The 13,442-nt window shown below is 51.8% G+C and overlaps 1 protein-coding gene across 3 annotated transcripts in view; it reads left to right on the top strand.

The window, feature by feature from the left end:
• Window positions 1-13,442, top strand: part of Bmp1 (bone morphogenetic protein 1) — a 43,988-nt gene that overhangs the window by 19,417 nt on the left and 11,129 nt on the right. For 2 of the 3 annotated variants that reach the window (XM_055609636.1, XM_055609637.1), the window contains 7 exons: window positions 5,148-5,250; window positions 6,882-6,998; window positions 7,235-7,380; window positions 7,518-7,713; window positions 8,489-8,614; window positions 9,266-9,426; window positions 9,755-9,935. In XM_055609636.1, the coding sequence (XP_055465611.1) occupies window positions 5,148-5,250; window positions 6,882-6,998; window positions 7,235-7,380; window positions 7,518-7,713; window positions 8,489-8,614; window positions 9,266-9,426; window positions 9,755-9,935 (1,030 nt within the window). Of the gene's footprint in view, window positions 1-5,147; window positions 5,251-6,881; window positions 6,999-7,234; window positions 7,381-7,517; window positions 7,714-8,488; window positions 8,615-9,265; window positions 9,427-9,754; window positions 9,936-12,992; window positions 13,347-13,442 lie in introns of those variants that run through there. The other variant, XM_055609638.1, reaches the window with a different exon arrangement.

The following is a 13,442-nucleotide window of genomic DNA, read 5'->3' as shown; positions in this document are numbered from 1 at the left end:
TGGCTGTAGAAATGTATCTATTTAAAAAAATGGTGACTCCAGGCCAACGCCATGACACACCCCTTCAACCTCATCACAGGTAGGCAGAGGCAGATGGCTCTCTGAATAGTGAGTTTCAGGACAGCAAGAGATACATTGTAAAACTTGCCTTAAAAAAATATCCAAGATGGCACCCTGGGGACAGGAACCTTGAAAGGATCCCTGGAGGCTGGTACTTTCAGGCCACTTCCTGTAATTCTTGTTCTATATCTCACTTTAAAACTGTAACCTTGGGCACTGGATTTGTTATTAGAGAAATGGTGCTCCAAGCGGTGAATCAGGTACATGACACACATAGTCTATTGAAGCCCATAGCCATCTTCAAGCTTGCCATTGCCACCTCTACTGTGTAGAGGAGGGAAGTGAGGCGCACGGAGATTATGTGTAAGTCTGACAAGGTTGACCCCGGGAGTTCTGAACTGTGTAACTCCCAAGCCTGATTTGTCAAGAGTAAAGCACCTGCCTGAGTGGATGGACTTTGACATGAAATCTGGCTGCGCGGAGGGTGTTTTCCAGACACTGTCTAGTGCTTAGTTTATGGCCCAAAGTGCAAATGATAGGACCATCTTGGCATGCCATGATTATGTCGCCTTCGAGAAAGAGTCCCTTCTGGTAAACCAAGTGCCCGTCAGCGCTTATGTAGTTAACAGCTGGCCTTGGGACTTGGTAGTGCATCCCAGACAATGAAACAATATGTGCCTTTGTTTTCCTACCTGCAAAATGGGCCCAGTGATTTGTAGATTTATATGAGGATTGAAGGAACTCATCCAGAAAGAGCTTGAGCAGTACATAGCCCCTAGAGACATCTCAACAAAGGTTGGCTTCAGTTGTCTTCTCTGTATTCCCAACCGATAGATGGGTAAGCACTAGTCAGTTCCCCAGATGCCCTGCTGTCTCTCCCTACTTCCAGGATTCTGATCTGAACCGCTGTGCGAATCCAAATGTCCTAAAAAGCTTAGAGTTGGTGACACAAGACTAGAATCCCAAGAAGGGCTAGCAATGTGCAGCTCAGTGACAGGGCCTAGCGTGAGCAAGGCACAGGAGTCAATCCCCTGTGCCACAAAGACGTAAGTAAATTGAATCCTAAAAGTGAAATTCATGCTTACTCTCTGTCTACCTTGCAGCAGTTGATGATGTAAGCTTTACTCATCTCCCCTCCGCCCTGTGAGGCAGGTCCTATTACCCAGTCACAGATAAGGGAAATGGTACCAAGGAATTCAGCGTTTAATAAGATTGTGGGGTGAGGCCACCTTGAAGCCAGTGACGGGTCTAAGGAGTGATGGGGTTAGTGGCCTCATACAGCTCAGAAGGGAGGTATTTTTGTTGCTTCTTCCTTGAGAGCCCCCACCTTGTGTGAGGGGACTGCTGCTCCACAGATGGTTACACTGTACCTCATTTAATTCCCCCCCATGTCTCCAGGGCAGCCACTGGGACCCCGTCCAATCTGTAGACAAATATCCAGAGGCTTGAGGAAGCTGAGCTAAACATCCTAAGTCGTCAGCCAGGAAACTGTAGAGCTGGCCAGATTTTCTCTGGCAAAGGGCAGTGCCCTGCCATCAGGGCACAGCTGTATCCACATGACAGAAGTCAGTACAGCTCTTAATTAGACATGTCTGGTCTCAATATAGCCATGGCTGTGTCTCGCTTGAGGATGCTACTGACCACCAACATAGGTCTCTTCCTCCCAAGTCAGGTGACCAACGTCCGTCCAGCCCCTTGGGAGGTCTTGGGTGGGCCTTCTGGGGTTCTGCACTCTGGGTGTGGTGACTTTGGAGCTCATGTACATCTTTGTGAGGAAAAGCAGATGTTTGTTCTTAATCCAGCTGCTGGGCAGCCCAGGGGGCTGCCTGTGTGAGGGGCAGAGGGGGTGAGCGTGGGAGTCAGGGTGCTGCGCCTCAGCTTTCTGCATCCCTTCCTCCATCTGGCATTCCGAGAAGGATATTTTTGTCATTTGTTAGATATATAAAAATAACATGTGCATGATATAAAGTGCTGGAACCGTCCATAAACACAATGTTAAAAAAATGAATATTCTCCTTAATCTTCTCTATCCCAGGTCTCAACAGGGACTAAGCACGAGGAATGCTTTGATTCGTCTGTCTATGTGGCACACGTAAAAGCCAAAAGGACCTCACAGTCACATAATGGGTTTCCGCAGCTTGCCTTGCACTAAACAGTAGATCCTGTCCTTGCCTTGAGTTGGCTTGCATAGACTTACCTCATCTATTTTCATGGCTGCTTGCCCATCTGCCTCTCTCTCTCTCTCTCTCTCTCTCTCTCTCTCTCCCTCTCTCTCTCTCTCTGGTTTATCAAGACATGTTTTCTCTATGTAGCCCTGGCTGTCTTGGAACTCTGTAGACCAGGTTCACCTCAAACTCATAAAATTCACAGAGGCCTCCCAAGTGCTGGGACTAAAAGCATGGGCTACCACCACCTGGCTCTCTTCATTTCTCTTCATGGAATTTTTCAACAGCCCCTTGCAGGGCTCTAGTGAAGGACAGATGATTGTAAGGTGGTTTTTTTTTTTTTTTTTTGAGTTTTCATTACTCAAAATGTTTCACTAGACATATTTATACTTCCATCTTTATACATTTAGGCAAAGCCTGCCTGAAGATTCCTGAAAGCAAAATTGTATTTGAGAGAGCATTATTAAGCACTTACTAAGTGCTACAGGCAGAAGGGGACAAAGGAGATTTCTGCCTGCCTGGGTTTGCATTTCTGTGTTGGAGGAGAAACAGATAATGAATATATCAGCAAGTCTCTGAGGGCAGGGAGATGTCGGTGCACACTGTGGAGGGATCAGCAGGAAGGAGGGTGATTTATGTGGGTTTCAGAGGAGCCTTCATTCGTGGTAGGCGTGTCGGAAGTTGAGGCACCTTCAGGCATCTGGTGAGAGCCTCCAGCATTGAGCTCAAAGGTTCTGAGATAGGCGTGGTGTGTTTGAGGGTGAGCATGGTCCATGTGGCTGGGGGCTAGTAGGGAGGGATGGTGGGAGACAAGGCAAGAGGTAACAGAGATGGGGAGGGAAAGGTCCTTCACAGTGAGGACTTTTCCTTCAAAGAGAGGTGTGGTGGGGGAGGGTCGAGGTGATACCTGGCATCAGGCTCTATGGAAATGGCTAGAGTGGATTTGCAGCTCCACTCTTTGAAAATGCTGATGTTAGTAATAATAGCAATAACATTCCATAATAATGACTAATAATCGAGCACAATATGTAATTTGCTTTTCAAAAATACAGTCTCATTCAGATACATCTCAAATTACTACAATTAAATAAAACTTAAAGGAAAAAAGTAAAAAAAAAAAAAAGTGGGACTGTGCACTAAGGAGGGCAGGCAGGGGTGATGGAAATACCTGTAGCCTCAAGACCTTGAAGGTCACAGTGAGAACCACTGGCAGTATGAGCTTGGATAGACAGAGTGCTGAGATGAGAGCAGGGTCCTAGGAGTGGACTTTATGGAAGGGGCGCATGGCTTATTAATTAACCATGCATGGTGTGCTGGGGTGTGGCCCAGAGGGATACAGAGACTAGAACAGGAGATGGAACGAAGAGGCCAGGAAAGAGGACTAGCTAGGTGATGATTAAAATCACTCAGTAGGCCTGGCGAGATCACTTGCCACCGAGCCTGTCATCTGGAGTTTGATACTTGGAACCCACAGAACAGACTCCTGAAAGTTGTCCTCTGACTTCCATGTGCCTGTGCATATGCCCCACTAAATAAATAAATAAACAAAACCACCCACACCCAGCACTGACAGAGCTGGCTGGCTCAGGAGAGTGTCCAGGGACCAGTTCTTTGACCAGACACCTGCTGACAGGGATACAGACATTGGGTGCCGGTGCCTGCCATTATTTATATGGAGGAAATCTGGCCGGTTATTTAACCCAGCACAATAGCTCTATCCCAGGGTGAGAGGACACGGCAGGGAAAGCCCTGCTCTCTCATTCTAACTTCTGCTGTCATCATCTCTCTCTCCACTTCTTTGGCAGGAAAGCCCACTAGCCGAGTGTCCACCACACATCCCACAGGTCACAACAAACGTGACTCTGGAACCTTTGGAACTCTGACAGCACACAGTGCTTGGGGATCCCCTGGATATTTCCAAGCAAGTGGATTTCCCTTTAGCGAAAGCCCTGCCTTTTAAAAATCCATTGGCCTCAGGGCTAAAGAGATAGCTCAGCAGTTGAGAGACCCAAGTTCGGTTGTCAGTACCCCCATGTCGTGACACAACCATCTGTTACTCTAGCTGGAGGGACTCATCCCTTCTTCTGGCCTCTGTAGGCAGCCTGCAAAGCACGTGGTACACATACCTATATTCAGGCACACAAACACACATAAATTTTATATATATATATAATCTCTCTAAAGTTCTGGCTGTCTTAGAAATATGTAGACCAGGCTGGCCTCAGAGATCCTCCTGCTTCTGCCTCCCCAGTCCTGGGACTAAAGGTGTGTGCTACCATGCCCAGCTCTAAAGTAAAATCTTTTCTGAAGTTCTTGATTCTGGTTATGGATCCTTGAGACTTACCAAAGGCTGTGGCGGGTGTCAAGTCAGCATGACAGCACGGCCCTTTCTGTCTCTGGGGAATGTGCCAGGGTCTGTCCCAAGAGCTGACTGACGCTGGATCAGGGAAGCTGCGTGATTCACCCTAGGACTTAGCAGGAAATGTGGGGCTGATTCAAACCCAGGCCCTCGGGCTGGATTCTGCTTCTTTCTGTACAGTCTGCCATACTTATGTAATTTCACTCATAAACTCCACGAGGACAGGGCCCAGTGATTTTGCATGATTGGTATCTCAACCTCCTTCCTGGCCCCTTCTTTCCCATCTCAGGACCCTCCTCCTCCGAGAACCCTCACACTATCCTGGGCTCTTCCTGACCCTGCCCTCTTTCCTCAGGACATCATTATTTATATGGAGGAAACCTGACCGGTTATTTAACCGGCAGGGAAAGCCGTGCTCTCTCGTGGGTGTCTGGTAATGGGAACAATAGACAGGTGACAAGGGCTGTGCGGGAACAGTTAACTTCACTCTTGCCGGGCAGCGGACATATGCCTGGTGTGGGAACAAGGTAACCTCCTCCCCCATCCCTTACTGCTTCCCCTAGATCATTCTGAACTTCACGTCCATGGACCTCTACCGGAGCCGCCTGTGCTGGTATGACTATGTGGAGGTGCGTGACGGCTTCTGGAGGAAGGCGCCCCTCCGAGGTAAGGGGCACTGGCCGGCTGCTCAGCCTCCTCAGACCCCTGGTTCTTTGCAGGAACACTCTGGGGCTCAATCCCCTAGGTGGGGGCGACATCCTGATATGAGCCGCCGAAGCTCTGGTGTAGTTTATCCCAGCCAGTCCCATCACTGACTAGTGCTGGGACAGCGGGCAAATCCTATCTGTGATCCAGACTTCCAGTTCTCGTTGCCTGGCTCCGGGGCTAACCTGCGGAGATGCTCTTTTTTTTATGAGGGTTGGGAACCGCGGGAGGCATGTACAAAGATGTCTGGCAGGCTGTTCTTCCCCCCTCCCACTGCTCCAGGCTCGCACCCTCCCTGGGGTTTCCTTGATCTACAAGGTCCAACTCTTGGGTGCTCATGATATGGCCTGGCTTTAAACCTACTAGGACAGGCCCTTAATTCACCCTGCTGTAGGCCTGAAACGGTGGCCTGTTTGCACAAGGCTTGGTCGCTACTTGCGTGTATGTGTGCACGTGCATTAAGCGAGGGGGAAAGGGTGCTCAAAGCCAAAGGACAAAGCTAGGCATGGTAATGTTGTACTTTCAACCCTGGGGAGGCCGAGGCAGAAGGAACCAGAGTTTGAGGATGGCCTGGGATACATAGCAAGACCCTATGTAACAACAAAAAAACAAAGTACCATTGGCACAGAGGCGGCTCAGCAGCCATAGAATTAGAGCAAAGAGGACATCTGCATTCTGCATTAAGCCTGAGGGATTGTGTTTGGGGTTCCAAAGGCATCCTCTGCATCTGACCCAGTGGAAGCATGCTATAACACTATACAGAGAAAACTGTGCCTGTTTCCCTCTTGCTTGTTTGCAGGAGATCTCATAAAGATAAGTAATTATGGAAACATGCTCTTTTTTTCTTTTTTTGAGACTGAATTTCTCTTTGTAACCTGGCTGTCCTGGACTCTATAGACCAGGCTGGCCTCGAACTAGCAAAGATACGACCGCCTCTGCCTCCCAAGTACTGGGATTAAAACTGTGCACCACCATACCTGGCAGTAACATGCTATGTGAAAAGGTCAATAATGCTGAGCAGTGGTGGCACATGCCTTTAATCCCAACACTCGGAAAGCAGGCGGATATCTGTGAGTTCGAGGCCAGTCTTGTCCACAGAGTGAGTTCCAGGACAACCATGGCTACACAGAGAAAAACCCTGTCTCGAAAAACCAAAATAAATAAACATATAAATAGGTCAATAAAACTTTAAACCCAGGACTTTGGAGGCTGAGAGCAAAAATTCAAGGCTAGGGCTGGTAGAGTGCTTGCTACACATGCACAAAGCCATGCTGTAGTTCAGTCTCTCAGGCCTATAATCTCAGCACTGGGGAGGCTGAGGCCTTGAACTTTTGGTTCAAGGCTAGCCTGGGCTATATGGTGAGACCTTGTCTAAACAAAAAACCCAACCCCAACCCCCAAATAATCAAAAAACCAAATCAGGAAAACACCCATGTCATTCAACTCCGGCCCTGTCTCTGAAGGGGTTTCTGGCTCTTCTGGTGATCTTAGAGATATGCACAGTAGGGTGGCTACAGCCTGGAGCCCTGAGCCTCCTGGGAAGTTGGGTCTTATAAGGAGACTCAAGAGTCATCTGTCTCCACTGTCTGCAGGCAGGTTCTGTGGGGGCAAACTCCCCGAACCCATTGTCTCCACCGACAGCCGTCTCTGGGTGGAATTCCGAAGCAGCAGCAACTGGGTTGGAAAAGGCTTCTTTGCCGTCTATGAAGGTACTAGTGAGGGAGGGGAAGGGGGCCCTTGGGCACACCTAAGCCACTCCCTCCTGCTGCCTCCAGGGTCTCTGCTGTGGGTCCTCCAGCAGGGTCAGCAGGGTGGGCAATACGGAATGTGGGGTATGTTGGAAGAGCTGGAAGAGCGGGGAAGGGGCACGGAGGGAGGGCAGAGTATGCTGACCACGTCCTCCTGTGTTCTGTCTTACCACCACCATTATCCTGTGTCCACAAAGCCATCTGCGGTGGTGATGTGAAAAAGGATAATGGCCATATCCAGTCGCCCAATTACCCAGACGACTACCGGCCCAACAAGGTCTGCATCTGGAGGATCCAGGTGTCTGAGGGTTTCCACGTGGGCCTCACGTTCCAGTCCTTTGAGGTAGCTAGCCACCGAAACTGCCATGCGCCCTACGATGCCTTTGTTGGTCTCCAGGAGAGTCCACCTCCCCGAAGGCTCTGGGGACGGGGATCCTGGAAACCAGAGTTCCTTTCCCTGATAGAGCCCCTGACTCCTAGATCGAGCGTCACGACAGTTGTGCCTACGACTACCTGGAAGTCCGAGATGGGCACAGCGAGAGCAGCACCCTGATTGGGCGTTACTGTGGTTACGAGAAGCCCGACGACATTAAAAGCACATCTAGCCGGCTCTGGCTCAAGTTTGTCTCTGATGGCTCCATCAACAAGGCTGGCTTTGCGGTCAACTTTTTCAAAGGTGCTTCCTCCCCTGCCCCGAATTCTCCTTTTGTGGATACCCAGTCCGTTATCTCTCTAGTCTTCATTCAACGTGAAGACTCTATGAGAGAGATGCAAATGTTGGGACACTATTAAAACATTGTGGATAGTGCCAGGCGGTGGCATAGGCCTGTAATCCAAGCACTCGGGGAGGCAGATACAGGCGGATCTCTGTGAGTTCGAGGACAGCCTGGTCTACAAAGTGAGTCCAGGATAGCCAGGGGTAGACAGAGAAACCCTGTCTCAAAAAAACAAAACAAACAAAAACCAAACCAAACCAAACAAAACATTGTGGATAAACACTAGCAAAGGTCAGTCCTGTGAAAAGCAGAACTGTGGAGGCTTTGAAAGAGCAAGACAGATGATATTTTTGAACCAGTTTGGTCTAGGGATAACTATTTTCCAAGCCTCCATTCTTCACCTCTACAGTGGACACAATAGCTGCCCCCATACTGGGTTTCAAGAAGTGAATGAAGGAGAAATGAGATGACCATACTTCATCAGGACTGGTACATAGGAGGTGATGGTAGCTGCCCCTAGCCTGACTGCTCAGAAGGAAGGTTTTGTAGGCTATCCTTGTGGCTTCAGCTAAGGGCTGAACGGACAAGTGAGGCTTTCAGCTGAATCTCTCCCTTGCAATGGGGGGAGGGGGCTCACAGGGACCCTGAAACTCTGGGCTTGAAACTGAAGCACAGTGCCGGAGGAAGGAGCAAAGTCCAGCCTGCGGTTTGTGACACCCTTTTTCTTTCCCGTAGAGGTGGATGAGTGCTCAAGGCCCAACCGAGGGGGCTGTGAGCAGCGGTGCCTGAACACCCTGGGCAGCTACAAGTGCAGCTGCGACCCGGGGTATGAGCTGGCCCCAGACAAGCGTCGATGTGAGGGTGAGTGCTCCACTCTGACCCTGGGCTGTCGGTTTCTTTCCTGTGCCCTCAGTCTCAGTCCAGGACAAGCTGGAGAAGTTCCCTAGTACCACTCCCGGCCACGGATGAGAAAGCTGTCCTACATCTCAGCCCCCAGATCATCGGCAGAGCGTGATACCCACTGTCACTAGGGGGTTTTATTCTGACTCCTTTGTTAATATTGATTTCGACCTGGTCATTGATGTCACCTCCCTCCAGAGGGTGGTGATCCACAGTTCAGAAGCCATGTTTGCCGACTGCCTCAACCTATGTGCTAGTGACAGCCCTTCAGGGAAGCAGCTGCAGGCCAGGCTGGTCTTCCTGCCTTTGAACAGCTCCTCCGTGTCCCCTCCCGGGACTGCCCACTATGCACATGCTCCAGGCCCCTCTGTGTCCCCCTCCCAATAGATTCCTGTCCCAGTTTCCAGAAGAGGTGTTAGAAATGACCATACATGTAGCTTCCCCTGCTCTTAAACTTTGGGCTCGCCTTCAAAGTACCCTACCATATGTCCCATGGCCCCTGAATTGTGGGACCCACAGGCCTCCACCCCCTCAGACTGTTGTCCAGTCTAGGCTTCAGGCCACCAGGAGTGGGGAGTCCTGATGGATGACGCCACTCCCTTGTCCCTCCAGCTGCCTGTGGCGGATTCCTCACCAAGCTCAATGGCTCCATCACCAGCCCCGGCTGGCCCAAAGAGTACCCTCCCAACAAAAACTGCATCTGGCAGCTGGTGGCCCCCACCCAGTACCGCATCTCCCTGCAATTTGACTTCTTCGAGACGGAGGGCAATGACGTAAGTGCCTCAGGAGCCAAGGTGGGTAGGGAAGCCTGGTGGTGGTGGTGGGGGCAGGTGCTTGGCTCAGTGCCTGCTTTCTACAGTTGGGCAAGAATTAGAAAGGTTCTGAGAACAGAGAGGAGGGTGCCCAATAGATGGAAGCCTGGAGGGTTTGAGGGGCCGTGAAGAAACACCTGCAGGTAAAAATGGACACTTGTAGAATGAGGAAGGGCTTGGGGCCAGCTGCCCTAGGGCTTCGTCATGCACACAGCAGCAGTTGATGATCAGCCTGATAGTTTGCCAGGAAGTGAGTGGAGAAAGCAACTGGAGCTGGGCTCTCCTGCAGGTGTGCAAGTACGACTTCGTGGAGGTGCGTAGCGGACTCACAGCTGACTCTAAGCTGCATGGCAAGTTCTGCGGCTCCGAGAAGCCAGAGGTCATCACTTCCCAATACAACAATATGCGTGTGGAGTTCAAGTCTGACAATACTGTGTCCAAAAAGGGCTTCAAGGCCCACTTCTTCTCAGGTAACCCTGGGTTCCCTGGTCTCTAGCCCTGCCTCTCCCACAAAAGAATGGGGTTCCCCTGCCCTCCCTGGTCACCTAGCCCCCTGCCTCGCCAGTGCATCTGAATCTCTCTATTGGGAAGCCCTTAAAACCTTAGTTGTGCCAGGCCTAGGGAGGGGCAGAGCATTTAAGTGCAGAAATGAGGAGGACTGCAAGCCAAGGCCTGAAAGGGAAGGTCCTGGGACAGGGAGTTCAGTTGCATGAGAACACAGGGATAGGAAAGAGGGGAGTGTTTGCCTTGGACTGTGTGGGGCAGTTCTTCTGGCAGCAGCTGGACTTCTAATCAGACCCCACCCGGCCCACTGGGTTCATGCCAGGTCTTCCTAAAAGAGGAGTCGCCTCCACCCTTTAGTACCAAGGCTGCCCATTCCCCTGCCAATGGGAGGCCTTCCTTGATCCACCCCTTAGCTTCATCTGACCCTTTTGCAGTCCCTCTCTGGGTGGTCCAAACCCAACCTTCCCAAGATGGACCTCTGGGGTCTTGGGAGACCTCTCCCCTCCTTTAGGAATCCCTAAGTCTTTGGCCCCCGGGTTACCATGAGGCCAGGAGCAAAAGGGCCCAGACCCTACAGTGAAGGGTGGGAACACTTTTCAGTGGAGTGTGGAAAGAGCAGGAAGCTAGTGGGCTAGCTGGAGCAGGTGGCTTGTGGAAGGGCGGGTTAGGGACCTTCAGCCCGACTTCTCCTGGTGGGGGTGGACCTAGGGTGGACAGGAAGCAGGAGCCCATGACTTCGTCCATGCTGTCTCCCGTTCTCCCCTCCTTACCCAGGGTCCTGCATCCTTCAGCCCCCTATGTGGCTGCCCTGCACCCTTGCCTGTCCCACCTGGATGCCATGCACCTGTCCCTGTGCACTGGTTCCCTGCTTGGCACTGCCAGCTGCCCTGCTCTGCTTAACGTTGAGCTACTGCCCCCAGCCCCTGCCCCGTTGCTTGCTGAGACCCTCTCTGTGTAACACCAAGCCTGCCCTTCCCTAGGCCCACTTAGAAAAAAAAGGTGCTTTCCAGAAGCCTGAGGGGATAGAGTACCTGCCAGGGTGGACCTCTCACAGAAACCATTACCTGCTTACTCTTGTCTGTCTCTGCCCTTCTGTTGGTCCAGTCTTGGAGAGGATAGGGGCAATACTCATGCTTGTCTGGAGTTGCTGCCTTGTCTCCTCATGCCCAGCATAATACTCAACACTGTACAAGACATATATGTGCATGTACATCTGCTCACACATATGCATACACGCATGCGCACACATGCAACACACACATATATGCATTGCCCCTTGCACAAGAAACCTGCAGAGAACCCTCATCGATGGGCATCAGAGTTCAGCCTCAGGGCCTGGGGCATGTGACTCTGGCCCCCAGGAGGGGGCTGTGTGGACTGTGTGGCTTTGGGACACCCATCGAAGAGACCCTAAGACAAGAAGGAGAAGCAAGAGCCTGAAGACCTTCGGTCTGACCCCAGCACCTCCGGGGCATTTGGGCACTGTAGGGTGAGTGCCATCTCCTTGTTGGGGTCTGTGCCACCTCCCCTGCTCCAACCCCCCCTGTAGTATGTTCTCCGGTTACAGAATGGGTCGTCTACTCTTCAAGGTGTGCCGAGTCCTCTCCCAGATGTTCAGGTAGCCAGCCACAGAATTGTCATTCCCACACTCATTTCTTCAGCCACTCACTCACCCATCCACTCATCGACTTAACATCTTTATTTTAACCCCACCTGGGTTCCAGGCTCTGAAGTAGGTATTTGGGGAGCAACTATGAAGAAGGCTTGGGGGGGGTCCAAACATGCTAGGGAAGCCATGGCTCACTACGTGATCTGAGCCCCCTGGAACTCCCAGCAGAGTCCTGGGAGGGGTACCCCATACACCTCAGGACATGTCTCACAGATGAGGGCAGCGACAGCTTCCTCAGACAGGCTCCAATATCCAGAGAAGGAGCCTCGGGGAAGGGGCTTGACAACTCTACCTCTTAGCTGAATGCTCCTGTGGACTCTTGACGGGTCCAGTCAACCGGAGCACGGGTAGAAGTAGGACCTTCGAGGAGGCAGGCCTGTAGCCCTCAGGCTCCTCTGCTCAAGTTAGAGAAGGAACAGACTTGTCTGGTCAGTGGCATGCCAGCAGCCATCTCTCCACTCTGTTGTTCGTCTCTGGAATTCTGGGTGTAACTGGGGTCCATACACCTGTTATTCAAAGTGCCCTCTTCTATGCCAGGCACCACAGGCTTAGAGCAACAGGGTGGCACACAGGCCTGTGATCGTGTGTGTGTGTGTGTGTGTGTGTGTGTGTGTGCGTGCAACTCTGTAAATGCTCACATGATGGGCATGAGCATCTCTGCATGGATATTTTCCTTATCCACAGTGGGTCCTCATGTCTCCACATATGCAGGTTTTCCTGTCTACCTGTATGTGTCTGCTGCCGCCTGTGTGTTTCTAGCTGCCTATGTTTCCACGCACACACATATTGAATAGGCCATGTGGGTCTTGTGTGTTCACCCCCACACAGATGGGTGAGTAGGTAGTGTGTGCGTGACTATGACTTTGTGTCTGGGCCTTTGTGGTAGACTACAGATGTCTGCTTGTGTGTGTATGAGAGAGACACACAGTTCTTCCGTGCACGGGGCTGTGTTTTTGGTTGTGTTCGTGGGTGTGCATGTCTGCGTCTCACACACTCTGTATGCAACTGTCAGAATGAGGGTGAGTGGAGCTCTTACTAAGCCCATGCCACTGCCCCCCTCTGCCAGCCACTCTGAGTTTCTCTTCCCCAGGGTGTAAGCCTCAGAGGGTGCCATCCCTCCAGCCCTTCTCCCTGCCACAAGCTCGGTCTTGTTCCCTCTTGCTGTGCCTCCTGCTAACCCAGCCGTAGTGACATGGCCGTCCTGCATGCGGGTCTGCCTGCCCTCCTGCCCCAACTCTGCCCTGTCCACCTGTCCGGAGACCTGGGGTGTAGTTTTTATTCATTCCCCTCCCCTGTTCCTGCCTTCCACCCCCACTCCTCGGTCCCTTTTCTCCTTCTCTCTCTCTCATTTCAGAAAAGAGGCCAGCTCTGCAGCCCCCTCGGGGACGCCCCCACCAGCTCAAATTCCGAGTGCAGAAAAGAAACCGGACCCCCCAATGAGGCCTGCCAGGCCCCCAGACCCTTCATTACTCAGGAAGCTCACCTCGGACGGAGTGGGCTGGGGGCTATGGAGCCCACCCACTCCCTGCCTCCACTCTGCCATTCCAGCCACCTCCTTTGGCTGGACAGAACTGGTGCTCTCCTCTCCCCCTGCCCCCTCCAGCAGACAGGGGAACCTTCCCTGCCCCCTCCCACTTTGATGGTGTCTGTGACATTTCCTGTTGTGAAGTAAAAGAGGGACCCCTGCGTCCTGCTCCTTTCTCTTGCAGTCTGCTTGTCCCTGTGTCTGTTTTTCCACTTGTCCGTCTGTCCAGTAAGCAGGTAATGGTAGAGGTCCCCATGCTGGTCATCTCCAGACCGCAAC

The sequence above is a fragment of the Psammomys obesus genome, unplaced genomic scaffold (assembly GCF_907164565.1).
Source record: "Psammomys obesus unplaced genomic scaffold, mPsaObe1.curated_primary_1811, whole genome shotgun sequence".
In the NCBI taxonomy this organism is placed as follows: Eukaryota; Metazoa; Chordata; class Mammalia; order Rodentia; family Muridae; genus Psammomys; species Psammomys obesus.
This window is presented reverse-complemented; position numbering and strand designations above follow the sequence as displayed.